Source organism: Crotalus tigris, unplaced genomic scaffold, assembly GCF_016545835.1.
Source record: "Crotalus tigris isolate CLP2741 ecotype Arizona unplaced genomic scaffold, ASM1654583v1 scf7180000017666.379230911805:20528666, whole genome shotgun sequence".
In the NCBI taxonomy this organism is placed as follows: Eukaryota; Metazoa; Chordata; class Lepidosauria; order Squamata; family Viperidae; genus Crotalus; species Crotalus tigris.
Genome location: NW_024096552.1, coordinates 18,295,201 through 18,310,147, shown reverse-complemented (window position 1 = coordinate 18,310,147; position 14,947 = coordinate 18,295,201). Strand labels below are relative to the sequence as shown.

Here is a 14,947-nt window from a genome sequence, read left to right as displayed (position 1 = left end):
ACAGCAGCTGATATGAAACATAAGATCATGTATAAACTAGCTAGAGTCAATCCTTGAAACCTATTATCAAAGCTTATTAGAGATGGAGATGCTAAAAGATGCCAATAGAGCCCTCGTGACAATCTCTACTATCACCATAATCAATGAACTGGTATAGGCTGAAGCCACTATAATTCTGGGCCATTCCAGACAAATGGCTGCCTAATATCTTGGTATATGATCAAAAAGTACAGCAGTACATACCCCCCCCAAAAAATGTTAGAGGCTAAGATCAAGATGACTCAAAGTGTCCTTATAGGGGAGATGGGCAGCATAAAAAATTAATAAATTTGACAAGTTAGTCAGCTGCTGGAATTACAGAAGGGTATGTCAATTTGGCTACTGAAAACATACAAAGCCTAACTCCAGCTGAAGCTCTAGGGTGTGCTACAGATGCCAGAAAAGATAATGAAGTCCTAGATTGCACCAAGAAAGGGATAGTTTCAAGATTATATTAAGTGATAGTATTGCTTTATACTACACTGGTGAGACCACACTTGGAACACCACATCCAGTTTTGATCACCACGATACAAAAAAGATGTTGAGACCCTAGAAAATGCAGAGAAAAGCAACAAAGATGATATAGAGCCCAGAGCTAAACCATACAATGAAAGATTGAGGTAACTTGACTTCCGGTTCTGGGTTGCGGCACTCCTAGTCACCTGGAGACTAAAACATACAAAGAACAGCTACAGCTAAAGAAAAGAAGAAATAGGGGAGATATGATAGCAATGTTCCTGTATCTGAGGGGCTGCCACAAGGCAGAGGGGGCCAGGTTGTTCACCAAAGCACCAAAGGGAGGGAGGAGAAACAATGGCTGGAAACTGATCAAAGAGAGAACTAAGGAGAAACTTCCTCACTGTGAGGACAATCAATCAGTGGAACAGCTTACACCCAGAAATCGTGGGTACTCGATCACTGGAGATTTTTAAGAAGAGACTGGACATTCACCTGTCTGAGATAGTATAGGTTCTCCTACTTGAGCAGGGGTCTGGACTAGAAGATCTCCAAGGTCCCTTCCAGATTTTCTTCTCTTCTCTTCTCTATTCTATTCTATTCTATTCTATTCTATTCTATTCTATTCTATTCTATTCTATTCATTCTATTCCTTTACAATTTCCTTCTTTTGTAAAATAGATTCATTCAATCTCAATCTATAACTCAAGGTCTTTTTTCTGAGGACCAAAACAACTGGGTTATGATCAGAAAAGGATTTAGGTAGGATATCAACTTTCAAAATTCTATTTGCTAAATTTTTAGAGGTCCATATCATATCAATCCTTGAAAAAAAATTGTGCCTTTCTGAAAAAAAGATATATTTTCTCGCGGAGCCATTTTTATGCCTTTATGAGTCTATTAATGTGAAACTGTCCATCATTTCAAAAAATGACTTTGGTAGTTTACCCTTGGATGATTTGATGCCTTTAGTAGATGTTCTATCCTAAAGTGGCGAAATCACTCCATTTCAGTCCCCCAGCATAAGCCAATTTTCAGATGAAAAAGGCAAGGTCTATAAGGTACTCAAAAAAATTGCTTTTCCCCTAATTTAACACATATAGTCCAATCACTATTGATTTTATTCCATTAAAATTAATTTCTACTATTACAAGTCTACCGTATTCATCTGATGAAAGCCTAGGTTTAAATTGGGGTTTTATGTATAAAACCACTCCATTTATCTTTTTTTCCCAGCAGATACAAATTCCTCCCCTAGCCTTTTATTTATTAGTTATTTGTCTTCATATTTTTAATATGTGTTTCTTGAAGACAGATTATGCCAGCATTTTTTCAAATGATGAAATACTTTTTTATGCTTAGATGGGACATTAACCCCATTGATATTCCATGTAATGAGTTTACTTTCCATCTTTAAATGAAGCATCAGATTCCTGTACAGACACCTGTCATCTCTTTTTCAATGTCCTTTTTCGAAGCTGGTCGGCCCCCAAAGACTTATCCATCTCCATCTCATCATCTAGTTCTGAAATTAATTTATGTCTGCTCAAAAACTCCTTGGCTTTATTTATGTAGTTCAGTCAAAATCTTTGTTCCTGGTATGTAAGTGTTACCCCTTCAAACTTACCCCAACGAAAGGGATTTTTTCTCATCTTCAAAATATCTGTAAGGAATGAATAGGGTTTCCTTTTTCGCAAAATTCTTATGGGAATTTCCTTCAAGATAATTATGTGAACATTTTCCATTTGTGATTTTGCTTTGAACTGACAATTGAGAACAATTTTCTCACAAAGTGAACCATAACATGCCTTGGTAATTTCCTCATGGCAGCAAATCTCGAATTCAGTCGATACACCTTATCTACATTGGAGTCGAGACTTCTTTTGTCACAATCTATTAATGCAGCCAAAGCTTTAAACATCTTTGCTCTGATATCCTCTCCAGATTGTTTAGGAATTGCTCTGAATCTTAATTGAAATTCCTTAGCATGAATTTTCAGGAGAATCCTCTCATTTGCTTCAGTTTCCAGAAAATTATCTTGCTTACCAACTTTGTGTTTAACAATTCAGCACTGGCCTTCACCTGCTCAATATCTCCTCTCAAACCTTGTATCTCATCACAAAGTTCCCTTACCAATGTATCAATTTTTGATTCAAGCTTAGTTCCCATTGCCTGTATAGCTTCATGTGTTTTGGCTGTATATTCATCCATAAAAGATATAGAAGATTCCACATCTCCAGGTATCTTCTCTGTTCTTTTACGAGTCACCATCATTCTGTAGTCTTTGGCTCCCTCGTATGGTCAAACAATATAATAAGAACAGTTTCTCTTTGTCTACTATTAGAGCAGTGGTTCTCAACCTGTAGGTCGCCACCACATTTGGGGTCGAACGACCATTTCACGGGGGTTGCCAAACAACACAGTCCGCCATTTTCCCCCCTTTTCCTTAGCTGTGCTACTCCCTTTTATTCTATTGGCTTTTGAAAGCCAATAGAATAGACTCTCTTGAATGGAGTCTAATTCTATTGACTTTCAAAAGCCAATAGGAATTGTCCAGGCTGTCTCTGCCCTGTTGAGCCCGCCAAAAGTCCCATTCTGCAAACGGTGCTGCACCAGTTGAGTAGTCCTCAACTTACGACCGGTTGGGGGGTCGCGGCATTAAAAAGGTTGAGAACCACTGTATTAGAGCAATCAGTGGTGAGAAGTGAAATCAAAACTATTTCTCCCTCTCCTTCCAGCCAAAGTAAAATGCCATTCAGGGAAGGTTTAATTTAGAGATAAGAAAGAGTTCAGCAGAGTCTGCTAGATAAGTACTTCTCCAAGAGTTTTTTAAATCCAAAGTTTCAAAATAAAATCCACCATGTTCACCAGCTTCTTTAGTTTGGCTCGGATATTCAAATACCTCCCCTCACTATATTGAAATTCTGAAGCCACAGAAATGATGATTCCACAAAATGGAAAAGGCATGTTGCAACCAGAGGAAGCCTCTTTTAAACAGAAAAGGTAAATATGCAAAGGCTAGTGTCTAAGAGGCAGAGACAGATTTTTATGTCCATATTAAAACGGCTGATTCCTCTACAGTGAACTTGTGTCTTGGTTGCCCAGCCCCCAGCTAGAGACTCACTGCACTTCTTCTTCCAGAAGCTTTCTGAGAGCACCCAGCTGTCCAAGGGAGCAAAAGGGTTAATTTCCAGAACTTCCCTTTTCTCCAGGGAGGTTTTTTCTGCCTTAGAAAACTTTTTAAAGCATTTAATTCTGGGCGAGTCTATAACACTCTAAGATTGTGCTCTTCAAATCTGGCCAGTTCCACTGGAAGTACAGAACTCTCAAACTCCCAGGCCTCTCGTAGAAGATCCTAGATTGAGGAAAATACATGCCAATTCTATCAGAATTAATCAGAAAGGCTTCAATCCATGAACAAGAAAATCCCATAAATTCAATTAAAAATTGAATTCCATCAATTTTTCAAAGCAGCATGTTCACGTGAGCAAAGTTAAGCTAAGATGAAATTGCTTCATGTGAGGACAAAGTTACTAACTAGAGTAGCCATGTTACTGTCATAAAATTTATACTGTCTTAATATGTTGTTGTTAATTTAATCATGTCTAGTTTACATTTTATTATAATAATGTTATTGTTTATCAATTAGTTTCATTGTTTAAACATTGAATCTGTTTGAAAACTATTTTGGAATTGTTTTAACAGCATGTAAAATAAGTAAATAAATAAAGAATCATGAAATTGAAGTTTTAAGTGAGCTTCTGTAGCTTTAGCATTAACAAAACAAGTAATCCAATAATTTAGAACCAATTTGGAAACGAACCCAGCTGGCTCAGAAAGAAAAAGTGTTTGGCAGCAAGATAAATGATATATCAATAGAATATCTAAGCACTGCAATCCTCTCTGGACACAAATAGACATAGACACAATTTGTATTAAGAATTTTTGCTATCTGGAGCCCCTCATAAAGACAAAAGTCTTTCATTATTTCCTCTTATAACATTGGAAGAAAAGCGCAAACAGTATAGTATGTGTCAAAATAAAGGAAATAAATTATAGACATTTCATTTGACTACAATATTACTAGTTATTTTCTAGCATAACCATATACCTCTATAAGTTCATCTCTTTGGCAAAGGCTTTCCTTGAGTTCATTTACTTTATGCTGTAGAACACTGCACATATGTTTCTGTCTCTCCAATTCCTATATTAAACCAAAAAAAAAAAGTAGAAATTAGATTACTTTAAAATTTGTTTCAGTGGCTTTGGCTACTCTCAAATAACATTTTGAAACTTGTTATAATGAAGTAAACTAATTTCAAGATTCTGTGGGCTAGTTAGTGGGTACTCTTAATATTTATTATAAAGGTAGGAATACTAACTACTCAGTTAAAGGAACCAAATTATGAAATCTGGCTTAATCATTTTTCACAATTTCTGAGTAGTAGATCTCACTCTACTATACAGTATCAAGACCCAATTTTGAACAGACTTCTTGCTTGTCTTCAATGCTTGACATTAGATCAATATTGTTTCAGTATTGGATTTTCAATTTTCCACTATATGTGACAACATTTTTCAAATCTGTTTTAGTAAAACTGTAATCATCATGGGCAAGGAATAACAGAGTTGGAAGGGACCTTGAAGGTCTTCCAGTCCAACCTCCTGCTCAGGCAGGAGATCCTATACCATTGCAGATGAATGGTTGTCCAATTTCTAAGAATAAGAGTCGTTTAGAATCAAATAAAGGAAGAGGAGAAATTGCTGCCAGAACCAATTAATTTTCCCATGTTTGAGCCATCATAGACCTTAGTAAGGTCTTTGTCTTCACTAAAAATATGCAACATTATTTTCAAGTACAAATATGCCTAAGTACACACACAGATATTTTTTAATATTCCATTTAAAATGTACATTCTGCATATAATAAATTATAAATTTAAGTACCTTAGTTTTTTCTTCATTTTCCCTATAGTATTCTGCTAATTGCTCTTCTCTTTCCTCAATGACATCTTTTAGAGTATCCACTTGATAGATTAAATTGTTTTTTTCATTATCAAGTTGGGCATTAGAAACCATGGCCTTCTTGTATTTCTCTTCAACTTCAGCAAGTGACTCCTAGAAACATTTTATTCCTTTATTTATTAAGTATTATTTAAATAGAAGCACACAGAATGTTCCATACTTAACTGTGTTATTTTTCTAAGTTAAGTCTGTTTAAAAGTGCAAAATCAATGAAAGTTGAACTTGCACACAGACATTTATGGAATTTATTTTATTATTTTCTTTGCAAATGGCAAATGGCAACAATTTAAGCAAGTTAGTAGTGCTAGAACACGGTTATGTTAGCTTGATGTAGCAAAATGAATTAGCAAGTCTTGTAATTTTTATATTAATGTATAATCATCATTGTATAATCACAGCAAAATTTTTCATAAACTGAAGTATAGCACATTCCTGACTTTAACTTCCTTCAAGTTTCACATTCATCACTAAGATTATGCTTTCCTCTAATAAGAAATTACTTTAATTCTATCAAGGGAATTAGGGAAATTTTTGAACAGTAATATAGCTTTACAAATATATATAATAGTACCCCTTATTGACTAAACCTATACCTGAGTGGTTTGAGAGTACTGGGTTAGAAATGAATCATGAACCCCCCCCACAATGGTATTGCCTTTTGTATATCGCAAATTAAAAAGAAAAAAAATGCTTAAATATCTAATAAACCTTGGGCAACTCATATACAGTGACACTTTTGAGGGATAAAATCTACAGAATCAGATTTTTAAAAGAGCTTTCTAAGTGAAGATGAAAAATTTATGAAAAACAGAGGACACCAATGACAATTTATCTTGAAGATTTAATATCAGCTTCTATTTAAGGACATGGTTTCAAATTCTAGTTTCAGGTCAACACTAATAGGAAGATGTCTCCAACTCTTGTTTATGAGCACTTCAGAAACAAAATACTAGAATCAGATGGTTCTTGGTCAAAACCAGCAGAGCTCTTCTTATGAGTAATACAGTAATCTGAATCAAAGAGTGTTAAGCATTTGTGCACTCGCCATGTGACTTAAAGCATTACTAAAAATTATCTAGTGGTTTATTACTTCACTTCAAAACAGAATTCTAATTTTAATTTCACTATCAATCTCTAACAGAGTGTTTTCCAATTATTAGTCTTACAAATTTTTTACTTGGCAATGTGGGTTTTCATGTAAAAAGAAAAATAAAATTTCATATTATTCAAATTATTGAAAGGAAATTACATTATACAATATTAAGTACTTCAATTATCTTACTTCAGACACATTATGCAATGATAATTCTCTGGAGAAGGCTCTAATGCTGGGAAAGGTGGAGGGAAAGAAAAGGACATATAGGAGCAGGGTGGATGGACACAGTTATAATGGCAATAGATGCACCATTGGAAGACGTGAAGGATGAATTTAGGAATAGAACATTATGAATAAAATCTATCTATGTGGTCACTAAGAATTGACATCAACTTGATAGCACATACTATTAATACAACATTTGCTAAATAAAATATTCAGCAAACTGCTTTTCACATATACATTGACACTATTGAAGTAAAAGGTAATATATACTAGTAACTATATGTACAAAACCCATTCTCCAATTTACTGGTTAGACACATACTTAATAAAAAGAGTAATTAGTATGTTAGTAAAGCTCTGTTAATGAAATTTGTAAAAATGCCATTACCAAAGTATTACCATAGTGAGTACATGCTTGGGAGAAACCCTAATACCTTTAGTTCTTTAAGTCCCTGCATGTATCTCCCCTCTACATCTTGTATCTGGTCCTTAAGATCATAGATATCCTGCAGGACATAGGAATGAACCATTGCATAAGAACATCATAAAGATTGATTATATAATTCTATGACTTAAAAATCATGTGATTTGAGGTATGTTTTACTTAACAAATTACAGATTAAATTAAATTAATAATATATTCTTGATACTTGAAGATGATATAAATTTAATTCTATGTTTCTTAAGGTTTAAGTACATTTAAAATACAAAATCTTTGAGAAAACCAATTTCAGACATAAACTATTCACATTCTTGTTTTAAATGCAAATCTAAAAAGATGCATAATCACATTTGCAAACTAAAATATTATAACAGCAGAGTTCTATATACTGGTAGTCATCGTATGATTGGTTGGTTAGCAACCATTCAAAGTTGCCACTAATCCAAAACAGGGAACTACAACTCAGATTCAAAGTTCCGATAGGTAAGCCCCTTCTGCAGTAACATGACTGAACTTCAATTGCTTGGCAACAGCCACTTTTATGTCCATTTAAAGCATCCCATGGTCATCTCACCTTATTTTTTGTCAATTTGGCCAAATTCTGCACTTATTTCTAGTTTTTGGTACATCCAAAAGGAACCACTGGTTCACTTAATAACCTTGGGATTCACTTAATGATCGCAGAAAAAAGATTATAAAATCAGGTCAGTCACATAACCAACCCATTTTAAAACCATTACAACATACAACTATCAAGAACTATAGAATTTTAGAACTACACTAAACTATATTACACTTTTAGTAATGTTCTGCTTTCTTCTTACAGTAAGAGATTATAACCTGTTAGTACAAGAAAAAAACTGGAGAAAATCTAAATGTTTCAAATCTAATCCTCCTTTCTTTCTTTCTTTCTTTCTTTCTTTCTTTCTTTCTTTCTTTCTTTCTTTCTTTCTTTCTTTCTTTCTTTCTTTCTTTCTTTCTTCTCCTTCCTTCCATCCATCCATATTGCAAATATACAGTTATCCTTCTTATGCTAATCTATGACTGTAACAAAGATTTGATTGATAGAAATATATAAATCTTTTCTTTTACTGTTAACCAATAAAAATTGCTCACCCGCAATTCACTTAACGAAGTATCAAGATCAGCTAGGCTGCTTGTATCTCCACTTCCTCGTCTAGAAGAATTTCCACTTAAAGGAGTTGCTGAATTGCGAGATGCTGGCTAAAGAGGACAATTGTTTTAAATTTCCTTTATATTTTAATAGTTTTCTTAGCTAAATATGTAAATAATATATCAATCCAAGAAGAATATTATAATTTTGAAAAATATTTTCTTATATAGACTATTGTAATGTTAAATGATTTTACTGAATCGTATCAGGAAATATTAAACATATGTCTTCTCCATTCAATCCACTATGTGGTTTATTATTTTTTTTCAGACTGATTTCCACTTTTTTATATTACATTTTTAAGGAAAAATGGAAAGTTGTAAATGGAGCTGTGCAAATTATTCAGAAGAGATATTTCACAAATTACATTGGCCCAGATGAAACAATTCTGTCTGAATATTAAAACTGATTCATTATTTCAATAACTTATCTGATTGTTTTGAAAGCTAGCTCTAGTTCATCATACCCCTAAGCAAAAATTCTGCTTGTGCATGCGCATGCAAACTACACAATTGGAACAGCTTTTGAAAAAGCTGCACAAATTTTGTAAAGGTTGAAGCCACTTTAGTGCTTCTCAGGCAGGCGTTTAATTTATGCTAATTAATTTTGCAAAATATTTTGCATAGGTTTAGTTGCATACATCATAATGTAAATTACTCTATTTGTAAAGATGTGAAGAAACAATAAAGACAACTGCTGATACATCCTTTCTGCATGCTGGGGACCTGAAATATATATTTTGATTCACATTGTTATGTGTACTGATACGTTTTTAAGAAAAACCTATAATTTGAAAATCAATCTGTTCAATAACTCACCCTTGTGTATAAATCAGAATATGGTTTGTCAGTCTTCTCTTCAAGCTGAAAAATATTTTAAAAATTAATGTTTTAAATTAATTTCAATGATATATTTGAGTTGAAAAGATTACTTTTTATCAATGTGGATATAACCAGAATATTAGCGTATTGATTTTCGTCTTTTTTCTATCTTACAACAAGGAGTCTCTAAATATATGCTTTTATGAAACTCATTATAAATAGATGTCACAAAACAAATTAAAACTATAATCCTACAGCTACTTACCTGTAGCCTTTTAATTTTAACAAGAGTATTAACAGTTTTAAAAATTAATGGCTATCACCTGAAAACAAATAAAAAAGAAAACAAACTCATAGTTGTACAAATTGATTAGGAATTTAATACACTACTTCAAACCTATTTATTATAAATAAGGGCTCAATTTTAATCAAAACTTCAGATGAAAATTTGAAAATTAAAACCAAGAAAGGAACACAAAGCTAAAAGATCAAAATTATTTATATGGATATTCCTAAAAAATACGTTATTCATTATACATAAATATATAAGCATCCCTTATTTGATAAGCACCATTATCCAAGCATAGAAAAAGAGCACAGAATAACAGAAGAATTAAAGGCATAAGAAAAAGAAAAGCATTTAAAAAGAGAAATATGGCTTTTCAAGAAAAAGTTTTACATAAAATATATATTATGCAAATCATCAAATTCTTCTCAATTCAAAGACTTCATAAGTAATTGCACTATTGATTGGGCCGAAGGTGGGGGTTATGAAACCTCTACTTCTTCATTTTTTAGAATAATTTTTTGAAATTCAATTATCATACAACTTTGAAACCACCTAATTTGTTTGAAGTAGGGAATTTTCTGACCTACATCTCTGTTACTTGATATTCTTATATCCTTCAAACCAGTGGTGGGATTCAAATATGTGAACAACCAGTTCTGTGCGTGGATGCCGCTTCCGGAAGTCCATTCTGGGCCTGGGCAACAAAAAATTAGCTACCAGTTCTGCCAAAGTGGTGCGAACCGGCTTAATCCCACCACTGCTTCAAACCAACCTCATTCCAAATAGATCCATGTATAATTTCTTGGCTCTTTAAACTTCTCTCCTCATCTGCATTTTTCCTCTCTCCCTTTTTTTCTATATATTTGTTTCTCTTGACATACTCAATTCTCATTTTTATAAGTACCCATCTCTACATAACCATTTTTGCTTCTTTTGAGAACCTAATGTAATAGATAGTTGAAAGATTAAGAAAATGATGGGAGGGTAAATAATAAAAAGATAGGATTCAATCCCATAGACAACATGCTACTGCCTTTCTATCAACCTGTGTGCTTTTTAAATCTTATCCATCCATTTCCCTATCTTTAATATAGATTCTACCAAACTATACTATTTGATTTTTATATAGAATGTCAAATTGTATTTGACATATATAAATGTCAAATTTAGTTATTTGACATTTATATATAAGTTATAAATATGTCATTTATTTTTTATATCAAGAGCAGGGGCATGCCTTATGATTGTCGATACATTAATTTTCAGCTCCATACTGCATCATAAAATCTAATATTTGTTGCAAATCCTTTGAGTCCTCAGTCAACATCCCAATAGTTTCTACATACTGAAGTACCCTTAAGTAACAGATAAAAGTTAAAAGTTAATGCAGCTTCTAGCTAAATCAATTTATTATAATCTACTGTAATCTACTATCTATTGTTATTTCTTAATAATAACTCAAATTCCAAAACAAAGTTCTTTTACGAATGAAGGCAAATATATGTGCTCAGGATAATGTTGCAAGATCCAATCTGAGTCATTCACTGGGACCAGAGGTTTAGTCTTCTGAGTTTTTGGACTCGTGGTGGAACTCATCCTCAGGGAACTTCTATCAGAATATGTACTTTAGGCTATTCTATGTTTTGTATTTATGCGGTGCCTGGTTAGGTGTGACTACCTCTTGGTTGATCGATGTGTTGATGGCCAGATATTGGCTGTTGTTTCCTTATGATGCTAAGTACCTGATAAGCTGGTGGTAAATCAGCACTCCTGTGGACTGACAAGGGACCTGTTTCCCAGACTTCAATAATTTCCGTGGCTATCTTTGTACCTGCTTATTCAATAATCTTAGTAACTGCGAAATTGAATGTATGTCCTTATTCATTGCAATGTGAAGCTATCAATTGTTGTGGCCTGTCAGCCGCTGAAAAACTCAACAGCCCACTCAGAGAAGGAAGCACAGGAATGGGCACCGGGCCCAGCGTCAGGATCATCTGAAAGCTCTGACGAAGGAATAGAACTGTCGCAACCAGGGACAGAGGTGGAGCCTGGACTGCCGCCAGCTCTCAGATGGAAAGGCTGAGACCTCCATGCCTTGAGACAAGTGAGTCAGGAGAGCAAGATCACATGGGGCCAGTGATTAATGCATTGAGTGCAGAGGAAGCTGAGAAGAGGAGAACAGCGAGAGGCTATGGGACGGTCTTCGGGGTGGAAGAGTCAATTCTGCTAACGGAGCCCCACCCTCAGATGTGAATAAAAGTCAGGGGAGGGGACGAATAGGTGTGGCAGACAACTATTCATCTTCCTGCTGGTCAGCCACATATATTTGGAACTCCTGGCACTTCTAATTGGAATTTTGCTGGAGTTTTCCGCAGATCCTGTGGTGCTGGGAGTCGAAGTACCTTCTGAGCAGGGGCATGCCTTATGTTGAAAAATAGCCAGCTTGCTTGAAGGACTTTTGGTTGCAAACGTGGTGAGACCGAGAGTAACTCTGGGTGATTCCTACAGGGGAAAAGGGAGCGAGCTCTGTTGTTTGGAGGCTGTGTAAAACTGCTGGCGTTCCTGAAATAAAAGGAACATTAGAGTCTATTTGGCGTGTCTGTTGTGTTTGGGGAGCCGGGTCAGAACACAATGATTTCAGGTTTTCTTGCTGACTGCTTTGCTTGTCTTCTTGCAATCTGGTGATTAGCTTCTTCCATGTCTGTCCTAAGTAGTCACAGGGGCAATCCATGTAGGGGGATCAGTAAATTACATTAGAAGTATCTCCCACTTCCAAGCAATCTTTGCAATGCATGATTTCTCCTTGTATGGTAGCCTCTGGGCAGTGTTCAATGCCCACTTTCAGATTTCAGAAGCTGCGTTCTTCTACTTCCAAAATGTTTTTGATGTATGGCAAGGTGTGCCCTATAGTTGGTCTTATACCTTCTTTGTTCATTTCTGTTCTTTAAGTGTTGCACAGGCATTTTGTAGGTACCCATTCTGCCTGAATTGTTCACATAGGTACCTTTTCTCCAGTTATTTAGCTTGCAAGGTACCACAATGGGTTCTCACTCTGCCACAGAGTGTTCTGATGCAACTCTTTTGTGTGACAGTGGATAGTTACTGTTGAAACCAACAATGTATGGAATATTGGTGGTCTCGTGATAAACCATGATTTCTAGGCTTCCATCTTCTTGCCTGTTGACAAGCACATCTAAAAATGATAATTGCGTAGCTGTTTCTTCCTTCACTATGAATTGTATGTGTGGGAAGATGGAGCTTAGTAGGGTATGAAAGTCTTTCACTGCATTTCTTCTTCTGATGACCAATGTGTCATTCACATGGTGGCCCCAAAATTTAGATCTGTAGTTTTGAAATGCAGTGTTCTAGTTCACGCAAGACAGTTTCTGCAATGACTCCTGATATTGGGGATCCCATGAGCATCCCTTTTATTTGCTCATACATTTCTGTTTTGAAGTGAAGAAGGTATATTGGCACCACTGAAGTAGCTTCACGATTTGTGTCCTGGTTAGGTTGTTCTGATCTGTGTCATACTCTTTTTTTAGTTTTTTTATCTTTTACTTCGTATGCTAAGAGAGGAGGGATGGATATAAATAGGAACACTACATCAAAAGAGACCATGATCTTGTCAGGAGCCACATACCCGGGTCAACTAATAGGAAGTCACATCTAAACAGGACCCACATAAATATAATGCATAGAATAGCCCAGCATATATTCTGGTAGAGAGAAATTCCCTAAGGATGGCCTCCAGGACAAGTTTGAAAGCCCAGAAGACTAAATCTCTGGTCCTGGTGAATGACCCAAATTGGATCCTGCAAAGTTCTTTTTTTTTTTTTATCTTGATCTTCCTCTGATTTCTTGGATAATTCCAACCAGCTGGGAAATATGTATGGAGATTTTCAGTCATCGAGATCATGGTTAACCCAAAAGTGCTTTTTCAAAAAGTAACTGGACTTTGTTTTTTTCCTTGCAAATGTTTCACTTAACTCTGTTTCATATAACATCCACTGTATCCTCTTTCTATTCATTAAATTGGAAGAGTAATCTAATTTTTTTTCACACAAGTCTAATACCTTTTACATTTTTGCAGTGATTCTACATTCACTTTGACTTCATTTCTTTCCATATCCATTTTTCTCAAAATCCACTTTTATTCAAAGTTTATTATAATATAATTTAACCTTTCTCCCTGCAGCACTTCCTTCATAAAAAGTCTGTGTTATCAAATATAATAATATTTGCCAAATAGAAATTCAAGTTTGCAGACATCTGATTAATAATTTAATTATTTTTAATTCACTGAGATACAAAAAAAAATGTGGTTTTTTTGGTAGCAGGAACTTTAACATAAGTTGGTAAGGGAAGTGAAAAACATTTCATTTCATTCATTCATTTCACCCAACTATGAATACAGCAGGTAATAAACATTACAAAACATTCTAATAGCCATCAATGGCATCAGAATACGAAGCTATGTATGTAAATTTAATTTATAATTTTTGAAACTCCTCCATGGATTATTGCTTTGTCATGGCGAAGGGGGTTGCATAACTCATTGAAGCCATGAGCTATGCCATGCAGGGCCACTCAAGATGGACAGCAGAGAGTTCTGACAAAATGTGATCCACTGGAGAGAGAAATGGCAACCCACTCCAGTATCTTTGCCATGAAAACTCCATGGACAATAGTAAAAGGCAAAAAGATATGACGCTGGAAGATGAGCCCCTCAGGTTGGAAGGTATCCAATATGCTACTGGGGAAGAGCAGAGGGCTAGTACTAGTAGTGCCAGAAAGAATGAAGCGACTGGGCCAAAGCCGAAAGGATGCTCAGCTGTGGATGCATCTAGTGGTGAAAGGAAAGTCCGATGCTGTAAAGATTTTTTATCCATAGGAACATGGAATGTAAGATCCATGAATCAAGGCAAATTGGACGTGGTCAAACAAGAGATGACAAGACTGAACATCGACATCTTAGGAATCAGCGAACTAAAATGGACAGGAATGGGTGAATTTAACTCAGATGACCATCAGGTATACTAGTGTGGGCAAGAATCCCTCAGAAGAAATGGAGTAGTCTTCATAGTCAATAAAAGAATAAGAAAAGCAATACTGGGATACAATCCCCAAAATGACAGAATGATCTCAGTTCGAATCCAAGGCAAACCATTCAATATCACAGTAGTCCAAATCTATGCCCCAACCACTGGAGAGGATAAAATTGACCGGTTCTATGAAGCCTTACAGCATCTTATAGAATTAACACCAAAAAAATGATGTCCTTATCATCTTGGGAAATTGGAATGCTAAAGTAGGAAGCCAAAAGATAACCGGAATAACAGGCAAGTTTGGCCTTGGAGTACAAAATGAAGCAGGGC

The 14,947-nt window shown here is 35.1% G+C and overlaps 1 protein-coding gene across 23 annotated transcripts in view; it reads right to left on the bottom strand.

The window, feature by feature from the left end:
- Nucleotides 1-14,947, bottom strand: part of LRRFIP2 (LRR binding FLII interacting protein 2) — a 101,102-nt gene that overhangs the window by 18,403 nt on the left and 67,752 nt on the right. For all 23 annotated transcript variants that reach the window (XM_039336865.1, XM_039336864.1, XM_039336869.1 and 20 more), the window contains 5 exons: nucleotides 9,278-9,322; nucleotides 8,402-8,509; nucleotides 7,278-7,349; nucleotides 5,445-5,615; nucleotides 4,609-4,701 (listed from right to left, as the gene is read on the bottom strand). In XM_039336865.1, the coding sequence (XP_039192799.1) occupies nucleotides 4,609-4,701; nucleotides 5,445-5,615; nucleotides 7,278-7,349; nucleotides 8,402-8,509; nucleotides 9,278-9,322 (489 nt within the window). The remainder of the gene's footprint in view (nucleotides 1-4,608; nucleotides 4,702-5,444; nucleotides 5,616-7,277; nucleotides 7,350-8,401; nucleotides 8,510-9,277; nucleotides 9,323-14,947) is intronic.